Source organism: Callospermophilus lateralis, chromosome 12, assembly GCF_048772815.1.
Source record: "Callospermophilus lateralis isolate mCalLat2 chromosome 12, mCalLat2.hap1, whole genome shotgun sequence".
Taxonomy (NCBI): domain Eukaryota; kingdom Metazoa; phylum Chordata; class Mammalia; order Rodentia; family Sciuridae; genus Callospermophilus; species Callospermophilus lateralis.
The window spans coordinates 74,040,377-74,065,138 of record NC_135316.1 but is presented as its reverse complement, the minus strand read 5'-3'; the positions used below and the strand labels follow the sequence as shown (position 1 = coordinate 74,065,138).

Sequence of the window (24,762 nt, the reverse complement as noted above, 5' to 3'; positions counted from 1 at the left end):
TGGGGAGGTAGCTCAGTGGTTGAGTGCCCTGAGTTCAATCCCTGGTACCTCGTGTAGGGCACGTCACATCAGAGAAATAGAAACCTATGATGGAGAAAAGGAAACCTAACTTGCAGACTGATGCTCACTTCCCGGTCTTGGGGCCGAACATGGCCAAGACGGCACCTGATGATCAGCCAGAAGGCGTTGCCTGGGTTGTGAAGAAAAATCGGACCACCTCTAGGATAGGCTCAGAACCCTTCCACCCTCGTGGACAGGTGGACAGCTGGTGTCTCCCCTTCTTGCCTGTAGGATGGGTGTACACGTGAACTCTCCTCACCCTGCTGACCTTTACCCTGATTGGCTCCTGTGCCTTATATTAGCTGCATGTGCTTCCTCAATAAAGAGCTCCAGCCTTGACTGGTCTCCCTGACGGATCTGATTGTCTTCCTGCGAGGGAGGGCTGGGTGGGGCTGTCAGTCGGCCCTCTCCTTTCTTGGCTCATCCTGGACGGGGCATGCTCTCCCCAATCTCTCCAGCAGGTCAGGAGGGGCTAACAACCCCGACACCTCCCACCAAAAAAAAAAAAAAAAAAAAAAAACATTGGGGCTGTGGCTATAGCTCAGTGGCAGAGTGCTTGCTAGCATGTGTGAGGTGCTGGGTTCAATCCTCAGCACCACCTAAAAATAAACAAAATAAAGGCACTCTGTCCATCTACAACTATAAATTGGATGTGGTTGAGTGGTGGGGTACTTGACTAGTAGGCCCTGCATTCAATCCTTGGTACTGAAGGGGGAACAAAAGCAAAAATTGGAGAAAAGTACAAACTATTTTTTACCTACTCTGTAATAAATATAAATATATACACACACACACACATACACACACACACACACATATATGTGGGTGTGTATTTTTGTACTGGGGATTGAACACAAAAGTGCTTAACAAACTGAGCCACATCCCCAGCCCTTTTTATTTTTTACTTTGAGACAGGGTCTCACTAGTTTGCCTACAGCCTTGCTAAGTTACAATTCTCCTGCCTCAACACCCAAGCTACTAGGATTAAAGACACGTACCATAGCGCCCAGCATAAACATAATTTTTAAAAAGACTTTTAAAAGATGATTCTGAGGAATTGGTCATTCTCAGATTTTGATACCTGATGGTAAAAAGCCCCCAGTGCAATTATTATACTAAATGAGATGTTCTTAGACCTAACATGGGTTTTTGCAGTTATGTACAAACTTCTTTGTGTCAGTGGTTTTCACTGGGGGCCAGGGATGTGGCTAACATTCTACAATGCACAGAGCAGCTTCACAGAATATCAGAATCCCAAGTGTCAATTGTGCCAAGTCTGAGAAACCCTGGTCCAACTTGATTTCCTTGTGTTATAAAAACAAACTGTAGCAAAGCCAACACAACAATTCCAGGATATCAATAAAAGGTTTCAAAATTGAGAAAAAATTCTGAATAACTCATTGCTTTGTGTAAACTTCAGCAAAATTTTTTTTCAGAGTAGTCTATTAATGGATGAATCAAACTTTTCAAAATTCCATTTTGTGAATTAAGATTTATATTTTTTCTGTTTCAAAAAGTATCCAAAGCAAATTACACTTTTCATTTCAAGCTGAGAGCCTAGCGTAGGGTGCCCAGGAGTTGAATAAATAAATGATTCCAAACATCTAAATGTTAGCCAGAAACAGGAAGCCTGTGTTTCAGGGGCTGTAACTCAGAATCTCCTTCCCAGGTGGTAAGGCAGATCTCCTGATCCCAAGTGAGGACACTTCTGCCACCAGGTTCTGCTGCAGGCCAGGCGTACCTGGTAGGGGGTCTGCTCCACCAGAGGAGTCAGAAAACCTTGGCCCAGTAGACCTCCCCTACCTCACATAAGGGCAGCTGGTTTCCTCTTAGGAAAACTATCATAGAATTATTAGAGAATTAAGAAATCAGATGCAGAAAGACTACAAAGAATGTTTTAAAAGGAGGCTTAGGGGCTCCTAAGCTCAATGGTACAGTGCTTGCCTAGTATGTGTGAGGCACTGGATTCAATTCTCAGCACCACATATAAATAAAACAAAATAAAGGTCCATTGACAACTTAAAAAATTTTTTTAAAAAAGGAGACTTAATCTCAGCTGTCTAGGTAACAGTCCTTGGAGGCTCTAGGGCTGGATTTTAAAACCCTGCTGCCCTGCAGTGAGCATGAATGATCTTTCAGAAAACCACAATGTGCTCTAAGGAAATGTAGAAAAGATGCAAAGAAAGGTTCTACCTCAGCTCTCAAAACAGGACTAAACTCCCAAATGGTAACATATACTAATTCTGCATATTAGGTACATGAGTAAAGTATTTGTTACAACTATTTGTATTTTTTTATGTATCTGAAATATTTTATAATAATGATAGCAAAAGAGCAACAAGACTTCAGGGATGTTACACATGAAATAAAAATACTGCATTGATGTTTACTTTAGTTCTAAAACATACTAGCAATGTGCTCAGCTCATTGCCATGTGACCATTACAGGCAATACCAGGACTCTTAAGGAATACTCGAAAGTGTGTCAAAAATAGGTTGTTATGATCAATCCTAGGACGGACCCATTCATGAATAAAAAGAGGAAGCCTTATGAGTAAATGGCATATTTTCAAACTAAGTTGAGGTAGAAAAAATAGAAAGGCCAGATTAAAAAAGTTTTACCAGTAATACAATAAAAACACATAAACCTGTATCTACTCCCATTATAGACATGAAGTAAACCAGGTGAGTGCTTAGCCACCTCCAGTAGGGCTATTCTTTACTAAGTATGAATTTACCATTACCTTCTTCATCTTGCTAAGGGATGAAATCTCTTGCCTGGGAATTTGCAGAGCTGAGTCAACACTGCCACATATAGTTTCTGCAAACCCAGGTGGGTTCTGGGTCCAGCTCTGCAATGCTTGGGGGCAACCCAATCATCTTCCCTTACCCCTCACAGAGTGATCTCCACCTCCTCTGCTTTCTCTCAGTTCACCTCAACCCTGGTGTTTGGAGAATGAAACAGCTCAGCACTGTGACCTCTACAAGGCTCTTTCCATGAAATATCAATGTTTTATTTCCATAGTTTCCTGATTATATACTTTCCTTTCTGATATCCCACCCCAATACAAAAATCCATAATTCTGGCAGTATATATTTGACTTTTGAGTCTCACAAAATATTTGTTGATTGGTGTATAAACTACTCAGCACAGATGAACTAATAGTATAAAACAATAAATCAAAGAACTTATGCTTGTATTACAATAATAAAGCAATTTGGGAGATGAGCAATCTTAGAATTTTTTTTCTTGTGGTGCTAGGGATTAAATGGAGTTTTTATATTGATAAGTATTAAAGAATAGCTTAACCAGTGTTTTTCAAATTAGCATTAGTTGTCTTTAAAGGTACCCCCCCCACACACATACACACACTCCATCTTCCATGATCTATGTCTATGGAAAATGTTTTTGGCAGTTCTCAACTGTGTGGTATGATGACTTTGAATTCCCAGAGGACCTAAGCAGGCTGCTGTGCAAGCCAGGCATCTGGTTGACACTTGGATTGTCCTGTGCCTAACTCTGAAGAAGTGGTAGGAGGCCCCACGTGATGCTGTGGAAAGGAGGGGGACAAAAAAGGGCAAATCTCACCACCTCTTCCCAGTCCTCGAGCCTTCTCATGAAGTATCACTCCCCAGGCCTGTTGGCCTTCCTCCTAACACCAGGAAAGTCTAAAACATGATGATTCCTCAGACTAATTTTCTGAGTTTCTCAGCAAATAAAAATTGAAGAAATCAGCGAGGTACATTGACACCTATAATCCCTGCTACTTGGGAGGCTGAAGCAGGAGGATTACAAGTTTAAGGCCAGCCTGGGCAACTTAGCCAGATACTGTCTCAACATAAAATTTAAAAAGGGGCCAGGGAGGGACTGGGGATGTGGCTCAAGCGGTAGCGCGCTCGCCTGGCATGCGCGGGGCGCTGGGTTTGATCCTCAGCACCACATACAAATAAAATAAAGATGTTGAACTAAAAAAAAAAAAAGGAGGGGGGGCGGGGACCTGACTCACTGGTAGAGCACATGCTGAGCATGTTCAAGGCCCTGGAGTAAATCCTCAGCACTGCGAAAAAAGAAATCAGAGAGAAGAATTCAGAAGGGATGTTTACTTTTAAGGCTTTGAGTGCTCTTGAGGTTTGCAAATATTCCCAGCAGGCCTCCCTTTTGCAGTTAGACACTGTATTGGTCATATGGAGGGGAAAATTATATTGGGGAAAGCATTTATTAATGGAATTCTAAAAATGCTGGTTTCAATATCCCACATTCACATATTTTTCTATTTACATAATGACCAAATTTGAGACTTACTGCCAGTAATCTCAAGATTTAGTGACATCAAACAGCAACACTGTCTCAGAATAACATTCTTTTTCTATTGCTACCCAAAATTGTAGTGTAACTGGCCTCTAGTCCAACAATCACTGTGAAATAAAAATTTAGGAGAAATTAACATCTTATTTATTTATTTACTTTTGCAGTGCTGGGAATGTAACACAGGGCTTCATACATGCTGGCTAGTACTTTATCACTGAGCTAGACCTCCAGCCCAAGAGATTACTAATTTTAAAAATATAGTTTCAAAATGGAGACTTTAAGACAGTCCCAATTAAGTAATTTTTGAATGCTAGAATGATTTTAGGTATAAACATGACCCTTCTGGTTATCTATACATGGATTCTTAAAATATGAACAGATTGTCACTTATTTCCCTGGACAATTTACTAATTGTCACCCTTGTAATCCAAAGGAATTAATACTTCTCAAAAGATATGTAATTCCCTGTTGAGATATGACTCCAGTGAGCCAGCCCCTTTCAAACTGGCTGTATAAATAGAAACTGAGATAAACAGAAATCCATCCCTGTTGGTGATGACACTGATCTCATTAAAGCATTAAACACATTGCCATATTCTGAAAAATACACAAATAAGTCTAAAATAAAAATGTCCACGTCAACATAATTCATATCCTAACAAACTTTTCAATGGTTCACGAAATCCATCCTCATTTTCTGAGTTAACAAGGCTGAACTTTAGAGGTGCAACAACCAACTCCTGAGGCCGTCACTGCAGCGTGGAGAGGCCCTCCGAAGGCTTTCCCAGACATAGCTTCTTGCGGTGCTGCTCCTCACTCCCAGGCAGGGCTCTCAACACACCGTCTATCATGCAAGAACAACTTCATGTCAGAAAACATCACTTCAGACTCATGGGGACTTGCTTCAGGCACACAGGTTGGAAGAGCAAAACAATGCTTCAGGTAAAGGACCATTCATTTTACTTTACCTTCAAATTCTCAACTGCTTCAATATTCCACTTAAATTTTGTTTCTCCAATCAATACTGAATCTAGATAACTCAAAGGTAATACAATGTCTGGTGATTTTTTTAAAAACTGGATTCACTCCACAGTATACGGCAAATACTAAATACACCTTTTTTTGGGGGAAAGGCACTATTATTAGGCTGGAAGAAACAGAAATCAATCCCTGTTGGTGATTACACTGGTATCAAAGAATTTTTTTTTTTTTTTTTTACGTTAGTAGAAAATCTGTTCTTCCAGGGGATGACTGGTCCTTTCACTTTCTTTCTTTTTTATTTATTTAATCTTATGTGGTGCTGAGGATCGAAATCAGGACCTCGAAAATTAATGCACTTTCTTATCCTCCAGAGAGAGGAAGGCAGCACCTGTGGGGCAGGGAGTACAGGGGGACTCTCCCATTTCTATTCCTCTATGTACGGAAGGTGGCCTTATCCAACAGGGCAGGCTGAGAGAAGAGCCTGCCTTAACACCTTCCTGGATTTTCTTTTTACTAGCTTTGTTGATACCAAACAACCTCTTATGTGTTTAAAGTATACAATAAACTGAGCATATTTACAGTGTTCAGTTTGATGAGTTTGACATGGTACACATCTATGAAACCACCACCACAGTCAAGTCAATGAATACACCCGTCACCTGCAAGTCTCCTCCTGCCCTTTGCTTCTGTGCTCTTGAGGTATCTGCCTGCCCTCCAAGCCGATGTGTTCCGCTCTGCTGTTTCCCAGTCCCAAGGACACCTGGACCAGGTTCTGGCTTGCTTTCCAGAGTGGATCTGGAAGCCCCCCTCTCTCAATTGTCTTTTTATGTAATATTTGAAACATAAAAAAAGAGAATATATGTAATACAGAAGGGAGGTCTAAAGCCCAATAATAAAAAAAAACACTTAAGAACCTACTGCTCCAAATAATTATCTTGCTTAAATTTGCAGTAACTGTTTGCATAGAAGAGAAAAAATTAAAAGCTACTGTCCCAAATAATGGCTACAACATTATCAGTTGCCTTCCTTCTCTCTTCTCATCCCCTCTCCCCATTCAGATGTAACCACTATCTTGAATTTTGTGTTTATCTTTCTATTGCTTCTTAAAAAACAATTTTACCGTATACATTAAACAATATGCTATTTGCTTTCTTTTTAAACTTTATACAGAAATTCAAAAGATAGTCTTCTGCATTTTTTTGTTCAACATTATCTTTTTGAGAATCACCTGTGTCAAAGAATATAGCAATAGTTCACTTATTTTCACTGTTATGTTGTAGTTCATTGTGAGAATACACTATATTTTAAATGTAATCTCACAAGCTAAATATCTGTGTCATTTTCATTTTTTTTAAGAATAACATTGCAATGAATTTGTTATATTTTGGTCTTTTATACAAGATGCAAGATTTCTTAGAAGTTGAAATTGCTGGGTCATGGGATACATGCATGTTCAGCATTACAAAGATAATGTCTAATTATTTTCCAAGGTGGCTGTAAAATTTTCAATCTCCCTAGCAACATACAAAAATTTCTAATAATCCACATCCTCACTAGCAGTTAGTATTGGAAATTTGAATTGTATAAATCCAACGGGCATAAAAACATTTCTTCAATGTGATCTTAATTGGTCTTTCTCTGACCACTACTGAGTATGATCATCTTTCATGTGTTTATCAGACTTTTACATTTCTGCTGATGTAAATGCCAAAAAGTAACATTTTTCTATTAATTTTTATCCTTATAAGTTAGTAAATTTTTTTTTTTTTTACGTTAGTGGAAAATCTGTTCTTCCAGGGGATGACTGGTCCTTTCACTTTCTTTCTTTTTTATTTATTTAATCTTACGTGGTGCTGAGGATAGAAATCAGGACCTCGAAAGTACTGTACCGCTGAGCCACACCCCAGCCCCCTTTCATTAATGTCTTTTGGAGAAGATAAGCCCTTACCTGGAATGTATTCTATAATTTGTTTTTCTTTTATAGTCAGCATTATTTGTATTCTGCATAAGTTGTTCTTCCTATTTCAGGTCATAAAAAATTCTGTATTTTCTTCTAAAACTTGAAATTTGCTTTGTCTCTTTAATTCATATGGAATTTTGAATATTATGTAATGTAAAAATTCATTATCAGTTTTTCTACATGCATAAACCGTTTTCCAGCACTACATATTAAATAGTTTATCATCGTGCCTGTGATTTGCATGGCCCGCTCTGTTAGGGATGCTAAATGTCCCATAATCCATGGGGCAATGCCCCAAAGTAGAAAGCTTTATCAATCAAAATACCAACAGTGTGCCCTTTAGTAAACAGTGGCTTAACTCATCCACTGACTTTTTAAAAACTGTACTTTTTTTCAGTGTTATAAGAGAAGTCTGAGTATAACATGATATAGGAATGTGCAGGAGAGAGATCTCTTCCAGTTAAGAGAACCAGAGAAGGTTCTGATGTAGTTCCTTGGACCATGGTAACACAGATTCTTTCTTCCCCAAACTCCTTTCTGTGCAAGTGAAATATCTCTAGTCTCTTTACAAACATCCCTTGGGAGAGAGATGCTTGCCTCCTAAATGCCACCTCAATCAAAGTATTACACAGAGGGAGGGTACCCATCAATATTCCTCCTGTGACATCTTGTGCTCACATCTCCATGATGACAGGGAGTTTACTGCCTCATGAGGGAGGACAATTCTGGACAATCCAGACTATCATTGAGAGTTTTTCTCTTTGTCAAGCCATGATGTGTGTCGCTGTGGTTTCCACCACTGGTTCTACATTCTGCGGTTTGTTGACTCCCATGATCGCAACACATCAAGACACACTTCACACACTTCCTGGACACTTCTCCTCATCAAGGTAGACATTTCTAAATCTTCTTCCTGGTTTAAAGAGGTGGTATGACAAGGCAGAAGAGCATGGATTCTAGAAATAGACTACTGAGCTTTGAATTCTGGCTTTACCACTCATGGGCTGTAGATCTTTGGTCTAGTTACTTCACTTCAAGGAGCTTCAGCTTCTTTATTTGCCTAATGAAGATAATAACATCTATCATAGAGGGTTACTGCAGAGATAAATTGCAATAATCCACAAGAAGGTACTATCAGCATGCCTATGAAATGAGGATGCTTCCCCAAAGCATGAGATGATTCCATAGATGACTCTGGTAGACACGTTTCATAAAATGCTCTCCATGTAAATTATCACCAGGAACTTAGCAAGTGCACTTTACCTTCAATTTCAGGGTTTCTCTCTCTCTCCCCTGACACTTTATGCCAAGATATACCCATGGAAGTACTATATTGGTCCCAAAGATGATAATGCCTGTAAAATGGGACTCAAAGCAATTAATGGAAGAAAAAACAAGCCTCTCAACTTGATAGCAAGTGCCCAATCTTGAACTGCCTTTTCTTTAAATTCTAGATTACACTGGGGCAACCTGTTAGAAAGAACACTGAAAATCTTGGAAAACTGGACCTTCAGAAACTGACCTTGCGCAAGTCACTCTGCCCTCTCTGATTCTCTAATCACTTCTAACAAAGGGGCTAGACCAGGTAGTTATTAACAAAAAGCAATGTATAAGATGTACTTTCTAGAACCCAAGACCTGGCCTCAAATTTCAGTTCTGGTGGTTTAGAGCCTTGACTCTGTAAGTCTTGGCTCCTCATCTATGTAGCAGCATAGGGGGTTGGGGCTGTAGCTCAGTGGCAGAGCACTTGCCTGGCATGTGTGAAGCACTGGGTTCGATCCTCAGCACCACATAAAAATAAACAAATAAAGGTGTTCTGTTTATAACTACAAAAATAAGTACCTATATAATATGGCTGTCTGGATTTTTTTTCTCCAAATTCTATTAGATTCTTTTCAAAATTATCCACTCTGTACTAAACTTTTTTTTTTTTTTTTTTTTTTTTTTTTTAATGTTAGGGATTGAACACAGGAGCACTTAACCACTCAGTCACATCCCCAGTACTTTAAAAGAGTTTCATGTTAAGACAGGGTTTTACTAAATTTTTTAGGGCCTCAGTAAGTTGCTGAGGCTGACTTTGAACTTGTGATCCTCCTGGCTCAGGAGTCTCTGGAATTACAGGCAAGCGCTACCATGTCCAGCTCAGATTTGATTTTTTTAATGGCTTGTTTATTTTAGATTGTTTTTGAAAAAGTATATTTTCCTTCTTAAACATTTTATACTGTCTAGTTGATAACACCAGAACAGGAAGACCTCAGGAGTCTCACTATGCTGTTTGCCATTTCTGTTCAGTCTCGCTCATGGGGATATATCTTCTATTTGTTGACTTTTCAGTGATGAACTAATGGACTCATTATACCCTGTGGGCCTCAGCTGGGAAGGTTTTCCTCCTGACAGAATCTGCATTTGCTTCTGCCAGCAGTTAGGAGGTGCCGCTGAGAGGGGGTCTTTTGACTTCCTTTGAGGACTCCCAGCTTAATGTCGGAATCTGAGGTTCAGTGTGCAATCTTGCAGCAGACCCCCAACTTCCTCTCAAGAGCCCAGCTGCTATGGACATTGGCTTTTGTGTTTGCTTACTGTTGCTTTTTATGTTCGGGCAATTATTCCTCTTATCTCTCTTTATTACTATTTATGTTTGGAAGGGAGTATGCGTTCCTGGATAGTTCCTTCATTTCCTTGAAAGCCCAACAATTCTTTGCAAAGAAAGCCTGAGTTGTGTTATTTGGGTTCCAGCTCTCTAGCGGGGAGGACACCTGAGAGCCAGCAGTCCATCACACTGCTACTTGCCTTCGGCTTCCATTCCTGGTGCTGGCCTTGAGAGGACATGAGGCAGCAACCCCCACTGCCTCCAAGAGCAGGACACATTGATTTGGCCAAAGGTCAAGCTTCAGCCCAGCAATAAAGCTGGGATTTCAACTTTCATCTGTTTGACTCTTATGTCTGCTTCTCGACAGAATGAAAAACTGGAAAGGAGCCACATGCTGTATGATTCCATTTATATGAAATGGCCAGACTAGATGAATCCATAAAAACTTAAAGTAGACCAGTGGTTGCCTAGGGCTGGGGGAGAGCGACTGAAACGAGTACAAGGTTTCTTTTTAAGTCAATGAAAATGTTGTGAAATTGGTTTGTGGTGATGGCTGCACAATTCTGAACATAGAAAAATCGACAGAATTCTAGACTCTAAAAGGGGTGAATTTTTGATATATGAATATCTTAATAAAGCTGCTATATAATTGAAAAGGTGATAAGGATATTATTTACTAACATAAAACACTTTTTAAAAATGCATGAAAACATAAACATACAGTTTAATGAACTGTCAAAAAGTAACCATACATTTAGTCATTATCTAGGTCAATAAATAAAACATTGCCAGTGAACCAGATGCCTTCTTCTGTCCCCTTCTTCCAATCTCAGGACTTTTATCCTGGATAAAGGCCTATCATTGACTCTTAAGTAGTAAATACTTTCTATTTCATGCCGTGGATGGCATCTTCTGATGAAAAGATGCTTTTAACACAGACAATATAGTTCATCCTTCTGTTTCCTTTTCCTACCTTAGGAAATTTTTAATTGAGCTTCAAACAGTGTCATTAAAAATACTATCTTTTTTTTTTAACTTTTTATTTTTTATTTATTTATTTATTTATTTTTTAATTAATTTTTATTGTAGGTTGTTCAAAACATTACATAGTTCTTGATATATCATATTTCACACTTTGATTCAAGTGGGATATGAGCTCCCATTTTTACCCCATATACAGATTGCAGAATCACATCAGTTGCAGAACCATTGATTTACATATTGCCATTCTGGTGTCTGTTGTATTCTGCTGCCTTTCCTATCCTCTACTATCCCCCCTCCCCCCTCCCCTCCCCTCTTCTCTCTCTACCCCCTCTACTGTAGTTCATTTCTCCCCCTTATATTTTTCCTCCTTTCCCCTCACTTCCTCTTGTATGTAATTTTGTATACCCCTGAGGGTCTCCTTCCATTTACATGCAATTTCCCTTCTCTCTCCCTTTCCCTCCCACCTCTCATCCCTGTTTAATGTTAATCTTCTTCTCATGCTCTTCATCCCTACTCTGTTCTTAGTTACTCTCCTTATATCAAAGAAGACATTTGGCATTTGTTTTTAAGGGATTGGCTAGCTTCACTTAGCATAATCTGCTCTAATGCCATCCATTTCCCTCCAAATTCTATGATTTTGTCATTTCTTAATGCAGAGTAATACTCCATTGTGTATAAATGCCACATTTTTTTTATCCATTCGTCTATTGAAGGGCATCTAGGTTGGTTCCACAGTCTTGCTATTGTGAATTGTGCTGCTATGAACATGGATGTAGCAGTGTCCCTATAGTGTGCTCTTTTTAGGTCTTTAGGGAATAGACTGAGTAGGGGAATAGCTGGATCAAATGGTGGTTCCATTCCGAGCTTTCCAAGAAATCTCCATACTGCTTTCCAAATTGGCCGCACCAATTTGCAGTCCCACCAGCAATGTACAAGAGTACCCTTTTCCCCACATCCTCGCCAGCACTTGTTGCTGTTTGACTTCCTAATGGCTGCCAATCTTACTGGAGTGAGATGGTATCTTAGGGTGGTTTTGAAAAAATACTATCTTTAATCAGTTATATTTTCCTTTCTTTTTCCACTACTTTTTTTTCTTGATAATTTTTTAATTTTTTTATTTTATTTATTTATTTATTTATATATTTTAAAATATGTCTTTTTTTTAGAGAGAGAGAAAGAATTTTTAATATTTACTTTTAGTTCTCGGCGGACACAACATCTTTGTTTGTATGTGGTGCTGATGGAACCTGGGCCGCACGCATGCCAGGCAAGCACGCTACCACTTGAGCCACATCCCCAGCCCTTGATAATTTTTTAAAAAGAAAAAACAGTGAATATGTATTTTTTTCAGATTGCCAATAATAAATTTACTGTCTGAATAAAATAAAGCTAATTATTTTATTTGATTTATCTATTTGATTTTCAGAACACAGAAAATAAAAACATTCATATTTTCGTAGAGACCTTCATATTTCTTAATGTTTCAGGGTAATCAATCCATTGTTATCAAGAAAATTTATAGTACACTTCCATTTATCTAGACTCTACAATTATAACACAGCTACTATTTTTAAATTGGATCTCCTAAAGATTATATTACTATTATCAAAATAATTGTGTTAGTGTGCAAATAACAAAACTTTTAAGACTAGTAATCTACTTATGGTATCTCTGATGATTCTTAATCAGATTATTAAAATAACAGAACATGTCCATTCTCTGACCAACCTAAGCACCTGTGGCTTTACTCTTGAAGGATATATAAGTACTGCTGTCCTCATCATTTCTTCCTAGATCCATTTGCACTAATATATATATTTTTCATTTCTCACACCCAAGAAGCCTTTGTTTCGGTATAAACAAGAATTGTTCTTTACTGTTTCATATAAATTTATAAATTCAATTTATCATGATTATTTGTATTAAACTGCAGAACCTACAGGAATAATTATTGATAGGTACTTTCCCCAGCATCTTGCATATAGTAGATATGCAAATGTTTTTGAACAAATTGAAAGACAAACATCTAACCTGTATAAAGAATATGATCCATCTATTAACAAAACAACTCCGTCACTTGACCTTTGACATTCACCAAGTGCCCATTTTCCTCAGCAGCTGGCCTCCAGTAGTTAGCCTCCACAGAGGACTTGAGATACTTACTTTCTCTCCTTTCAGGCTCGTTTTGTTCAAGATCATAAGCTCCAGATGGATTCAGCTGCCACTGTAAGAGGGTACAAACACTTTATTTGTACATTTAAAAATGACTTAATAAAGAGCATTTCAGCACTTTGCTTTTAAATATCAAAACAACTTGATAAAAATACAAGAAAAAGGAGTTAGTGTGTCCATATCAACAAAGTCCTAGCAATACCACCTGAGTGATCCTAAATGGGATGACTTCTGGGGTCAGAATCAATACTCTTAGAGAAGATACTTTATAGTAATTTCATAAGTAAGACAGGGGGAGATTAGAGAATTGCTGTGATTTGTCTCAGGTTACAAAATAACTAAAGGCAGTGATGGGATTAGACCTAGGCCTGCCCAATGCCCAGAACCATGGAATTTCTACATTATATAATTTCTCTAGGACCTACTAAGTCTTATAATAGGTAGAGAAGACCTAGGTATTAAAGGCTAACAATATGGCCAATTTTACCTTGCCTTTTAATATAGTTAGATCATATAATCTATTATTTATTTTCTATCATATATAATATCAGATATCGTTCATCTCCTCTGGTTGTAGTATTCTATCTCAACCACTCAGAAAGAAATAGGGAAGATTGAAGATTCTGAGATATTTCAGAGAAGACTGAAATAGTAGAAAAGAAAATGGAATGTAATCGTTATCTCTAGGACAGCTCTTCCTTCCTTTCTTGCCTAATTGGAATCTCCATTGAATCACTAATGACTTAACCAAAAAGGCCCTGCTGGGCCACTGTCTCTGGAAAGTGTGAATTACCTGGCAGCCTCTTCCATAAGCACCAATTAGTTCATCAGATTAACTAGTTAACATCTTGAGCCTTGAGGGGGGATGAAATACAAGACAAACATTTTACATTAAAAGTCCTTAGACTTTTGGTCACTTATAGAGATGAGATGCCTAGAATTAGCGCCAAGAAAGAGAGAATTTATAAGGGGTGGGAAGTTATGTAAGGGGGGAAAAAAGAGTTATGTTTTGAAACATGTTAAACCACTAAAACCTATTTATTTATTTGGGCAGAGAAAGTAAAAACCAATAATTCTAATTTACACTTAAGAATATTCATGAAAAGTTTCTTTATAAATGTAAAAATTTAGAAATACTCTAGCTATCCAACAACAGGGAAATGGTTAAATAAAATAGGTCTCTAGGTTTGGAAGATTGTATAAATTGTCAAAAAATAATTTCTGAGGAATTTTTAACATAGAAAATACAGTAATGTTGACAGTGATATCTATGAGTTAAGGAATAATACATGTTCTTTTTTATTTTGCTACCTTCTACAATGAGCATATATTTCATAATAAAAAAGTAATACACCTTAATAAAGAAAAACTCACCTTCATTAGAAAAGAAAAAAATTTTTTTGAATAACAGCACATGAATGTACACTATATAAAATCTATTCTGGAGAAGAGTTTTACCCAGCTCTAACCTGTTTTTTTGACAACAACATAGAATAAAACAACTTATTTCAAGGTATATGGTTACATTTCAAAAAGAGAAGCAAATATGTTTCAAATAAAAATCAATTTACTTTAATCTTAAAACAAGTATCAAATTTATTGACACATCATACTTTTGACAATTGAGCAAATCAAATTATTGAAATTCAAATTTAGAACAAATACTAGTTCATGTTAATTACTGGTATTTTCAAAATTAGGTGTATAGCTAACCATTTATGCACAGATGAGGAAAGGATAAGGGAGTGGAGAGTTACTCTTCATGAAGAGAACAGAGAAAAACTGTGAGTTTCTTTATTCTCTGGAATGTGTTCCTGAGCAAAGGACCTCTTGGGTGGGAGTTCCCAGTTCTGTTGGGTTTCTCAGCTCTGCCCCTGGGCTTCCCTGTGTCTTTCTTTTCTGAGTTCTTCCTCTATTGCCCTTTTGATCTCTCCTTTCTCTTTACAATTCAAAATCTACTAAGATCTACCAGTAACCAAGATATTCCAGAGTTTGCTATAAGCCAACACTCACAGTCCCGAAGAGCTAGGTCACTTAATCTTTATGAAGAAAATTTGAAAAACCCATTTCTTTACCTCTCCAGGAGGAATAAAGAGACAATCAGTCAATCAATCAATCAATCAGAACTGGGGATTTCTTTGACTGATTGGACATAGGTTTTTATTTACAAGACAAGCACTTCTCATCTCTCTCTTTTTTTTGGCATGGCACTGCAGTTTTCTTTTCTTTTCCTTTCCCCTCCCTCCCTCCCTCCCTCCCTTCCTTCCTTGTGGGAGGGTACAAGGGATTGAACTCAGGGGCACTTAACCACAGAGCCACATTCCCAGCCCTATTTTGTATTTTATCTAGAGACAGGGTCTCACGGAGTTGCTTAGTGCCTTGCTAAGGCTGGCTTTGAACTCATATCCTCCTGCCCCAGCCTCCTGAGCTGCTGGGATTACAGGTATGCACCACTGTGCCAGGCGGCACTATGTTTTAAAACTGTTAAGCTTTAAATAAAATAATTAAAAATCAAAAATAAAAAATGGTAAACATTTGACACTTCATATACATACAGAAACTAGGTAGTATTTTCCTATGCTTAAAGTGTATGTACATGTATATACATATATACATGTATACACACACACATATATACATATGCACGCACAGAGAATACATTTATGTTCCAAGCACCCTGGACTGAAACTGATGTACATAACAGGAATGTAAAGTTCAAACTTATAAACAGTTCTATTTTATGCTTTTTATATCCATGAATTCTAGTATATAAATGTTATATTAAATGCAACGATTAAATCATTAGATGTCATAAAAAGCAATATGTTATTATTCCGGACAAAAGAATCATTTTTTGCTATGTAAAACATTATTGGAATAAGTTTGTTTGTTTGTTTTTTGGTTTTGTTAGCACCCTACCATCACACTATATCCCTGGCCACCTGTATCTCAGTGACTCAGAAGGCTGAGTATCACAAGTTCAAGGTCAGCCTGGGCAATTTAGCAAGATCTTGTCTCAAAAAATAAAAAGGTATTGGGATTTAGCTCAGTGGTAGAGTGCCTTTGGGTTCAGTCTCCAATACAAAAAAAAAAAAGAACATTCTTAGAACAATCAGTAAACCTTGATGAATGTATAGATTAACAGCAGTAATATATCAATGCTAATTTCCTGGTTTTTGTGGTTCTGTGATTATTCCTTGTTTGAAGAAACAGAATGATTTGGCAGGTCAGCAACTTCTGGGGAAAATTTTTCTTTGTAGAGCTTTTGTAACTTTTTGTTAGCACTTTTTCTTATGAGGAACGTGTGTGTGTGTGTGTGTGTGTGTGTGTGTGTGTGTGTGCATGTGTGTACAAGTGCATGCATCTTCCTGTCTTTCGGATAGTCTTCAACTACTTTCACCTCTATCTACCACTCCAAGCTGAAACAGGTGAGGGAAGAAGTGAGTCAGAGCTTTTCTATTAGCCACATGATGGCACCAGAGGTTTCCCTGCCTCAAGCTAACTCTAGGTCAACTTACAACTCTACGGAAATGTAAAATTCTCTCTCTCTTTTTTTTTTTTTTCATTTAAAAAATTATTTATTTTTAGTACCAGGGATTGAACCCAGGGATGCTTAACCACTGAGCCTCATCCCCAGACCTTTTAAAATATGTATGTTTTTTATTTATTTAGAGACAGGGTCTTGGTGAGTTGCTAAGGCTGGCTTTGAACTCTCAATCCTTGAGCCTCAGTCTCCTGAGCCATTGAGATTACAGGCCTATGCCATCGTGTCTTGCAGAACTGTAAAATTCTTATGGTAGAGATCCTTAGTGAACATTTTTTGGTATGTAAGTGCTTGCATGTAAAAAATAAACTCAATGTGGGCTGAGGTTGTGCCTCAGTGGTAGAGCGCTTGCCTAGCATGTGTGAGGCACTAGGTTTGATTCTCAACATGGCATATAAATTAAAAAATAAAGGTATTGTGTCAATCTACAACTAAAAAAATTAAAAAAAAATAAACTCAATGATAATAATTTGTTGAAACTCTTTAAAAGGATAGAAATCACTAATTTACAATACACAACAGGGTACCAAACAACATAACAGGAAATACAGTTTGAAGAAAAAATGTATCTATCTACTTACGGTAAATTTGCTAACACCCTCAAGTTCCCCAAACCTCATGTAAGAGATGTCTGCCTTCTTTTTTCCAACATCTACATCCCCTGCATAGATTTGTTTTATGCCAGCACCTTTAATTAAAGGTACACATTCATCACATGGGCATTTTGTCACAAAAATCATGCTTCTTTCTTCTGGTTTTATTTTTTGACACCTACAAAAAAATTTACAGAATATTACAAAGATAATTTCTGAAAGGGTAAGTTATTTCTTAAAGAGAAATCCTTAAATTTTAATATTGTTTTAAAAATAGATTCACATTATAAACAATAATCAAGCCTTACTCTTGTTAAATTAGTCAATCAATGTTCAAAATCTGTAAAAACCTGACAATCACTATAACTTAAATTCATTTAAGCTGTTGGCAAGGTGTTCAATATAAAATAAATAAAAACAGAAAAAGAAGGAGGGGGGAGAGGTAGGGAGGGAATAGAATGGAGAAAAGAGAGGATTAAAAAAAAGAAGAGAGAAAAAGAAGAAGAAAGCAGAGGAGGATGTAGCTCAGTGGTAGAGTGGTTGCCTAGCACTCATGGGGCCCTGGGTTTGATCCTCAGAACTACAAAAAAAAAGGAAAACCACATTTTCTACATAAGGGTCTCTTTAAAATATGGAAATTGGGGTTAAAACTAACTATTGTTTATTAAATATTAAATCATCAAGGCAGCTTAAAGACCTAGCCCCCTATTTCTAACTGGCACCTAAAGGACCCTTAGTAAATACTTACTAAATAAATAAATTAATATTAAATTTCTGTTTTGAGTTATAGTTCTCTTACCCCTTCCCTATCAAAGGATAATTCTATTTAAAAAACATTTGGAGCCCAGTGTGGTGCATGCCTGTAATCCTAGTGGCTCGGTAGATTGAGGCAGGAGGATTTTGAGTTCAAAGTCAGCCTCAGCAATTTAGCAAGGCCCTAAGTAACCAAGCGAGACCCTGTTTCAAAATAAAAAATAAAAAAGTAAAAATAGTTAAGGATGTGGCTCAGTGAATAAGTGTTCCTGGGCACTTAATCCCTGGTACAAAAAAAAAAAAAAAAAAAAAATGGCTATGTCATCTTCAGACCTCCATATAAAATGAAGCAAGTAACCTGTAATGAAGAGGACAGGGAAAAAAACTTGAGGAGGTTTTTGGTGAAACTGTATGCTGGGGGTAGTCTAGGACCAAGGACTGCTCTCACCTGAGGTCACAGAGATTGTAATTCTAGGTTCTATGGTTTACATTGCTCTGAACCAGCTGTTTTCAATTATACATCTTCCATATTCATCTCCCTAGTTGAAACTCATTTCTGCTCATCTGGACTAGGGCAACAGAATTCTACACATCTAGTCTGCTCAAACGATGCTTCTGCCACCTAAGCAGTCTATGGACTGTGGCTGTCGGTGCAATTCCATTTTCTGACTGCCTACCAAGTGGAGTCTAAACTTGAAGTCCTCTGTTGTCCAGGCCCAGCTAATCCTATGAGCTGCATTTACCATGTACCCAAACTCCAGCCTAACAGGAATATACATGTTCCTAAATGTGGGATGCATTTTTCCACTGCTAGACCGTACCTTGTGTTAGAAGCAAGAAAGGTCTTCCTTTCAAGGAATATCTCCTGCCAATCATTCAGAGCTCAGCTCTAATGAGAAGCTCGACTTCTTCCACACAGCTTTTCACTTACATCCCTATTTTTGTCCATAGCAGCTCCAGAACACTTTGTGCACTGTTTGCCTTTCCCACAGAATCCATTGCATTGAGTGTATGCATCTTAGATCTTAACGCTTACTGCATTAGAAGCTCCCAATGACAGGGGCCATGTCTTATTCAGTTTTTAATCCCCTAAACTCACCCCCTTAATGGTAAAAGCTGACAAGTGATTGTGGAAATCACCTAAATGAACATTAAAAGGACATGATGATAGTTGTTATTTCTAACATTTTTCAAAGCAGTTTGGTTCATCATAAAGTCTACACATTCATAAATCTATGTACTCAAAATTTAGAAAACAAAGGAGAAAACAAGAGGTTGTATTTTGGACAAATATTAAGGACAAATTTTAAGTCACTTCTTATTAGAGAGAGGGAAGAAAAACAAGACTTGCTCAATAAATTGGAAGGCCTGGATAATCTGGCAAAATGACCTCAGGTCCAGCAGGACCAATCTTTATCAAAACTATATTTCTGGAAAGAAGATTTTCTAGAAGTTGAAAATGGAAATAAGTCACAACTAAAAGAAAACTTATTTCAACTGACCTTTGCTACATTTTAAAGGCACAATAAAAAAATTTCCTACCTAAATGTCAAGGCATTTTGTTCAGCATGTATGATGTATCTGAATTTCCTTATTTCTCTGTCTTTCTGCTTGTCATCCATATGTGGGAAGTCAGCATACTCAGATCCAACAGGAAAGGCATTATAGCCACATCCTATGAAGTACATAGCTCCGGTTCCGTCACAGCTTCTCTACAAAAGCGAGCAGACCAATGGTTAATTTCAACATTCAGAAAAGGCACTTTGCAATGTGACTTTAAAGCTTGTTTTCAGGGGCTGGGGTTATAGCTCAATGGCAGAGCGCTTTCCTCGCACATGTGAGGCACTGGGTTGGATCCTCAGTACCACATAAAAATAAATAAGATAGATAAAGATATTAAAGAATCTTTTTAAACAAGCTTGCTTTCATATTTTATATAATGAATTTTCATTTCTTTTTTCTTATTTATTCATTTATACTAGGGATTGAGCCCCAACAGGCTTTACCCCTGAGCCACATCTCCAGTCCTTTTAATTTTTAATTTTGTGATAGGGTCTTGCTAAGTTGTTCAGGGCCTTGCTAAATTGCTGAGGCTGGCTTTGAATTTATGATCCTAGTGAGCTGCTGGGATTATGGGTATGCACCACCACAGTCATCTCATTCCATTTCTATGACAGAATGAACCATGAAACAAAAATAAAACAATACTTCTATTATATTATGGCCTTGCCAAAGTTTAATTTCAAGAAGTCCAGTCACCTCTCTAGTCTATAATCTCAAGATAGTCTTTGATTTTAGCAGTCAATTAAATACTATATTTAAAAAAAAAATTATTTAGGGCTGGGGATGTGGCTCAAGCCTGGCATGCACAGGGCGCTGGGTTCCATCCTCAGCACCACATAAAAATAAAAATGTTGTGTCCATCGAAAAACTGAAAAATAAATATTAAAAAATTTATTTATTTAAATTATGTATCTATGACAGCAGAATGCATTTTTATTCACTGTACACAATTGCAGCACAACTTTTCATTTCTCTGGTTGTACATGATGTAGCATCACACCATATATGCAGTAATACATATACCTAGGGTAATGATGTCCATATTATTCCACCATCTTTCCTGCCCCCATCTCTCTTCCCCATTAAATACTATCTTGTTTAACTCAAAAATTATTTTTCTTAACTCAGGCATTAAACTATAAAATTCTAGTAAAAAGAAACCACATTTTATACTTCTTTTCTATCCCGTAAGGTATACGTTAGATTGTTATGTATATAGCAGGCACTCAATGAGTGAGTGTTAATTTCTTACACTCTGTGTTGTGTTAACAGTCAGAAATTTAAAAAATACTTTGAAAAGCTGGGCCAGTAGTGAATGCCTATAATTCCAGCTAATTGGAGGCTGAGGTAGGAGGCTCATAAGTTCAAGACCAGTTTGGGTTACTCAGCAAGACCCTGTATCAAAATAAATAAAAAAGGGATGGGCAATGCAGTTCAGTTGTAAAGCACCTTTGGGTTCAATCCACAGTAAACACACACACACACACACACACACACACACACACACAAAACACAACACACACAAACACATACAATCTGAACTGAATATTTCTGTTGCTGAAAATGTGCTATTGTGATTTAGTTAGAAAATAAAAAATGTACTTCTTTTAATCTTGAATACTTTTTGAGACTTTGTTGTTATATATATAACCACAGAGTTTCTCACTTCAATAGTTCTTTCTTATTCCTTTCTTTTTTGGTACTTGGGATTGAACTCAGGGGCACTCAGTCACTGAGCCACATCTCCAGGCCTATTTTGTATTTTATTTAGAGACAGTGTCTCACTGAGTTGCTTAGCACCTTGCTTTTGCTGAGTCTGGCTTTGAACTCACGATCCTCCTGCCTTAGCCTCCTGAGCTGCTGGGATTATAAAGAAGTCAGACTTTGCCTGGCTTCTTTCTTATTCGTGACCAATGGCATATTAGCTGTTAATATGAATGTTTTACCAATTATTAGGATGATATTTTATCAATGGTAAGTGTTTATAACAGTTTGGAATATGCTATAAATCTTATTAAATTTCAATATATTATAACTACTCAAGTGATCATATCAACAATCTCATTCTCTAGAAAGCTTAATAAAAATCATTGTTATATTCAGCCAACAAAAAGATAAAAAAATCAGCTAACAAAAGCTTGAACATTAAATATTATCTCATTAATAAATTCTTATTGAACATTTACCAAATGTCAAACTGGTTTTATATAAATCATTCCATTGGCTCAATCCTTGAAAAAACCTAGAAAGTAATATTGTTATTATTCCAATTTTATAGATAAGGAAACTGAGGCCAAGAGATTAAATAATTTATGTGATGTTACAGAGCTAATAAAAACAACCAGAAGTTGAACCCAGGTTGCTTGACTCCAAGCCCGTGTCTTTATACTTCACCAAGCAGCCTGCTTACACTAGAGATAACTGGACTTAAATTCTCCACAAAGCAGTTGAGAACCAGATGTTTAAGTTAAAAGGCTGCTAAAGCATTCACATAATACAATGAGAATCTCAACCATAGGCTGGACCTGTATGAGGTGCTGATAGATGTAAACCAGGCAGGTCCCTGCCCTCATGAATCTTATAATCTGGAGAGGGTAAACAAGATGGGACACAACTGTAAGTGTGATGAATGTTACATACAAATTGTACAAAATGCTATTGGGATTTCTGGTTGAGATAAGTAGAGTTGAGAGGTACTTTGAAGATGGACTCCATAGCACTAACTTATACGTGTGAAGGACCAGGGAGTGAAATGGTAACCACTGGTGAAGGATCAGATTAGCAGGGAAGATACTGGATTTATTGGCTAGGTAGACCTTGAAGGGCTTAGAAAACACTGGAGCAAATAGTCAAATTGCTGTAAAGTCCACTGAAGCAAAACAGGCTAATATTTCAATCAGCTGTATATAGTTCCTAAATAAATCTAATTTCATGGCCCTCCTAACCCACCCCCCCCCATAATATCAAGTCCTCATTATCTCTTTTATATTAATCTATCTCCTATTTTCTATCTCACTCTACTTCATTCTTTTATAATGCAAATATGATCATATCATTTTCTCACTTAAAAGATTATTGGACTGTAAGTTCCAATATAGTAGCCATTGACTACATGTGGTTAGTCTAAACTGAAAGGTGTTATAAGTGTAAAATACAAAGATTTGTAAGATTTAATAGTGAAAGAAAATGCAGATTTTATTAGTAATTTTTTTTAAGGTACTAGGGATTGAACTCAGGGGCACTCTACCACTGAGCCACATCCCCAGGCCTATTTTGTATTTTATTTAGAGACAGGGTCTCATTGAGTTGCTTATCACCTTGGTATTGTTGAGGCTGGCTTTGAACTATTGAACCTCCTGTTTCAGCCTTCAGAGACACTGGGATTAAAGGTGTGAACCACTGGCTTATTAGTAATTTTTATATTGATTATATGTTAAAATAATATCTTTGGACATATTAGATTAAATATATTATTTATTTTTATTTTTTTTTAATATTTATTTTTTAGTTGTAGTTGGACACAATACCTTTATTTCATTTATTTATTTTTATGTGGTGCTGAGGATCGAACCCAGGGCCTCGTATGTGCTAGGTGAGCGCTCTACCGCTGAGCCAGTCACAGCCCCTTATTTTGTCTTTTAATATTTTAAACTGACATAAAAGTCAAATTTATAAACATTTCTGGGGTATTGTGATTTTTGATACATGTATACACTGTGTAATGTTTAATCAGATTAAACATATCTATCACTTTAAATATCTTTTTTTTTTTTTTTTTTTTTTTGAGTACCAGGGATTGAACTCAGGGGCTCTCAGCCACTGAATCACATCTTCAGCCCTATTTTGTATTTTATTTAGAGACAGGGTCTCACTGAGTTGCTTAGCAGCTCACTTTTGCTGAGGCTGGCTTAGAACTCACGATCCTCCTGCCTCAGCCTCTGAGCTGCTAGGATTACAGATATGCATCAAATATCTAACATTTTTTATGATGAAAATATTCAAACTCCTTTCAGGGCATGGTGGCACATGCCTATAATCCCAGTCGCTAGGGAGGCTGGGGCAGAAGGATCGTGAGTTCAAAGCCAGCCTCAGCAATTTAGCAAGGCCCTAAGGGTTAGTGAGACTCTGCTTCAAAATTAAAAATGAAAAAGGTGGGGATGTGGCTCAGTGGTCAAGCACCCATGGTTTCAATCTCCAGTACAAAAAAACAAACAAAACATTCAAACTCCTTTCTTCTAGCTTTTTGAAACACACAGTATATTATTGCTATCTATAGTCACCCTCCTGTGCATCAGCACACCAAAACTTCCTGCTCCTATCTAACTGTAACTTATTACCCATTGAGCGACCTTTCCCCATTGCTTCCACCACCTTTCCCCTCCCAGTCTCTAATAACCACCATTATAGTCTAAACTTCTATGAGATCAACATTCCACATATAAGTGAATTCATGCAGTACTTATCTTTCTGTGCCTGGTTTATTTCACTTAACATAATAATCTCCAGTTCCATCCATGTTGCTGAAAATGAGAATTTCATTCTATGGATGAATAGTATTACATTGTGTGTATATACTACATTTTCTTTATCCAGTCATCAGTAGATGGACATTTAGATTGTTTCCAATAAAATATATTCTTTACCTTACATCTATTTCTTTTCTTTGCCTGTTTACCTTAATTCACCTATTTTTAAAATTCACCACTCCCTAGAAAATTTCAAGATACATATGTGGCTTACATTTAATTTCTACTGATAAGTATTGTTCTAGGGGATGCACTAAAGTTCTAAAGTTCACAGACACCAGGCACGGTGGTGCACGCTTTTGTAATCCCAGCAGCTCAGGAGGTTGAGGCAGAAGAATCGAGTGTTCAAAGCCAGCCTCAGCAAAAGGGAGGTGCTAAGCAACTTAGTGAGACCCTGTCTCTAAATAAAATAGAAAATAAGGCTGGGGATGTGGCTCAGTGGCCAAGTGCCCCTGAGTTCAATCTCAGTACTACCCAAATTAAATAAATATTTGTTTATAAATATTTATAGATTTTAATATTTATTTATAAATATTTATAGATATTCACATAGTCTACAACATTCTTATGGTTCAGTCCAATTTTCTGCCCACTCTACAAAGGACTTTGGATTCCAAGTCACTTGCATTTTCCTATCTTCTCTTTCTAGCCCTCTACCTTTGCATGTTATCTTCCTGGTCCTTCTAACTTTTTCTGTTTGATGAACTCCTGCTCATTCAAGACTAATAGCA

The 24,762-nt window shown here is 37.2% G+C and overlaps 1 protein-coding gene across 4 annotated transcripts in view; it reads right to left on the bottom strand.

The window, feature by feature from the left end:
- Cdadc1 (cytidine and dCMP deaminase domain containing 1) overlaps positions 1-24,762 on the bottom strand; it is a 59,478-nt gene that overhangs the window by 5,716 nt on the left and 29,000 nt on the right. The window contains exons 7-10 of one of the 4 annotated variants that reach the window (XM_076872553.1): positions 19,485-19,654; positions 17,178-17,367; positions 13,044-13,104; positions 4,363-5,212 (exon numbers count right to left, since the gene is read on the bottom strand). In XM_076872553.1, coding sequence (XP_076728668.1) covers positions 5,118-5,212; positions 13,044-13,104; positions 17,178-17,367; positions 19,485-19,654 — 516 coding nt within the window. In that variant the 3' untranslated portion in view covers positions 4,363-5,117. Of the gene's footprint in view, positions 1-4,362; positions 5,213-13,043; positions 13,105-17,177; positions 17,368-19,484; positions 19,655-24,762 lie in introns of those variants that run through there. The other 3 variants (XM_076872554.1, XM_076872552.1, XM_076872555.1) reach the window with 3 other exon arrangements.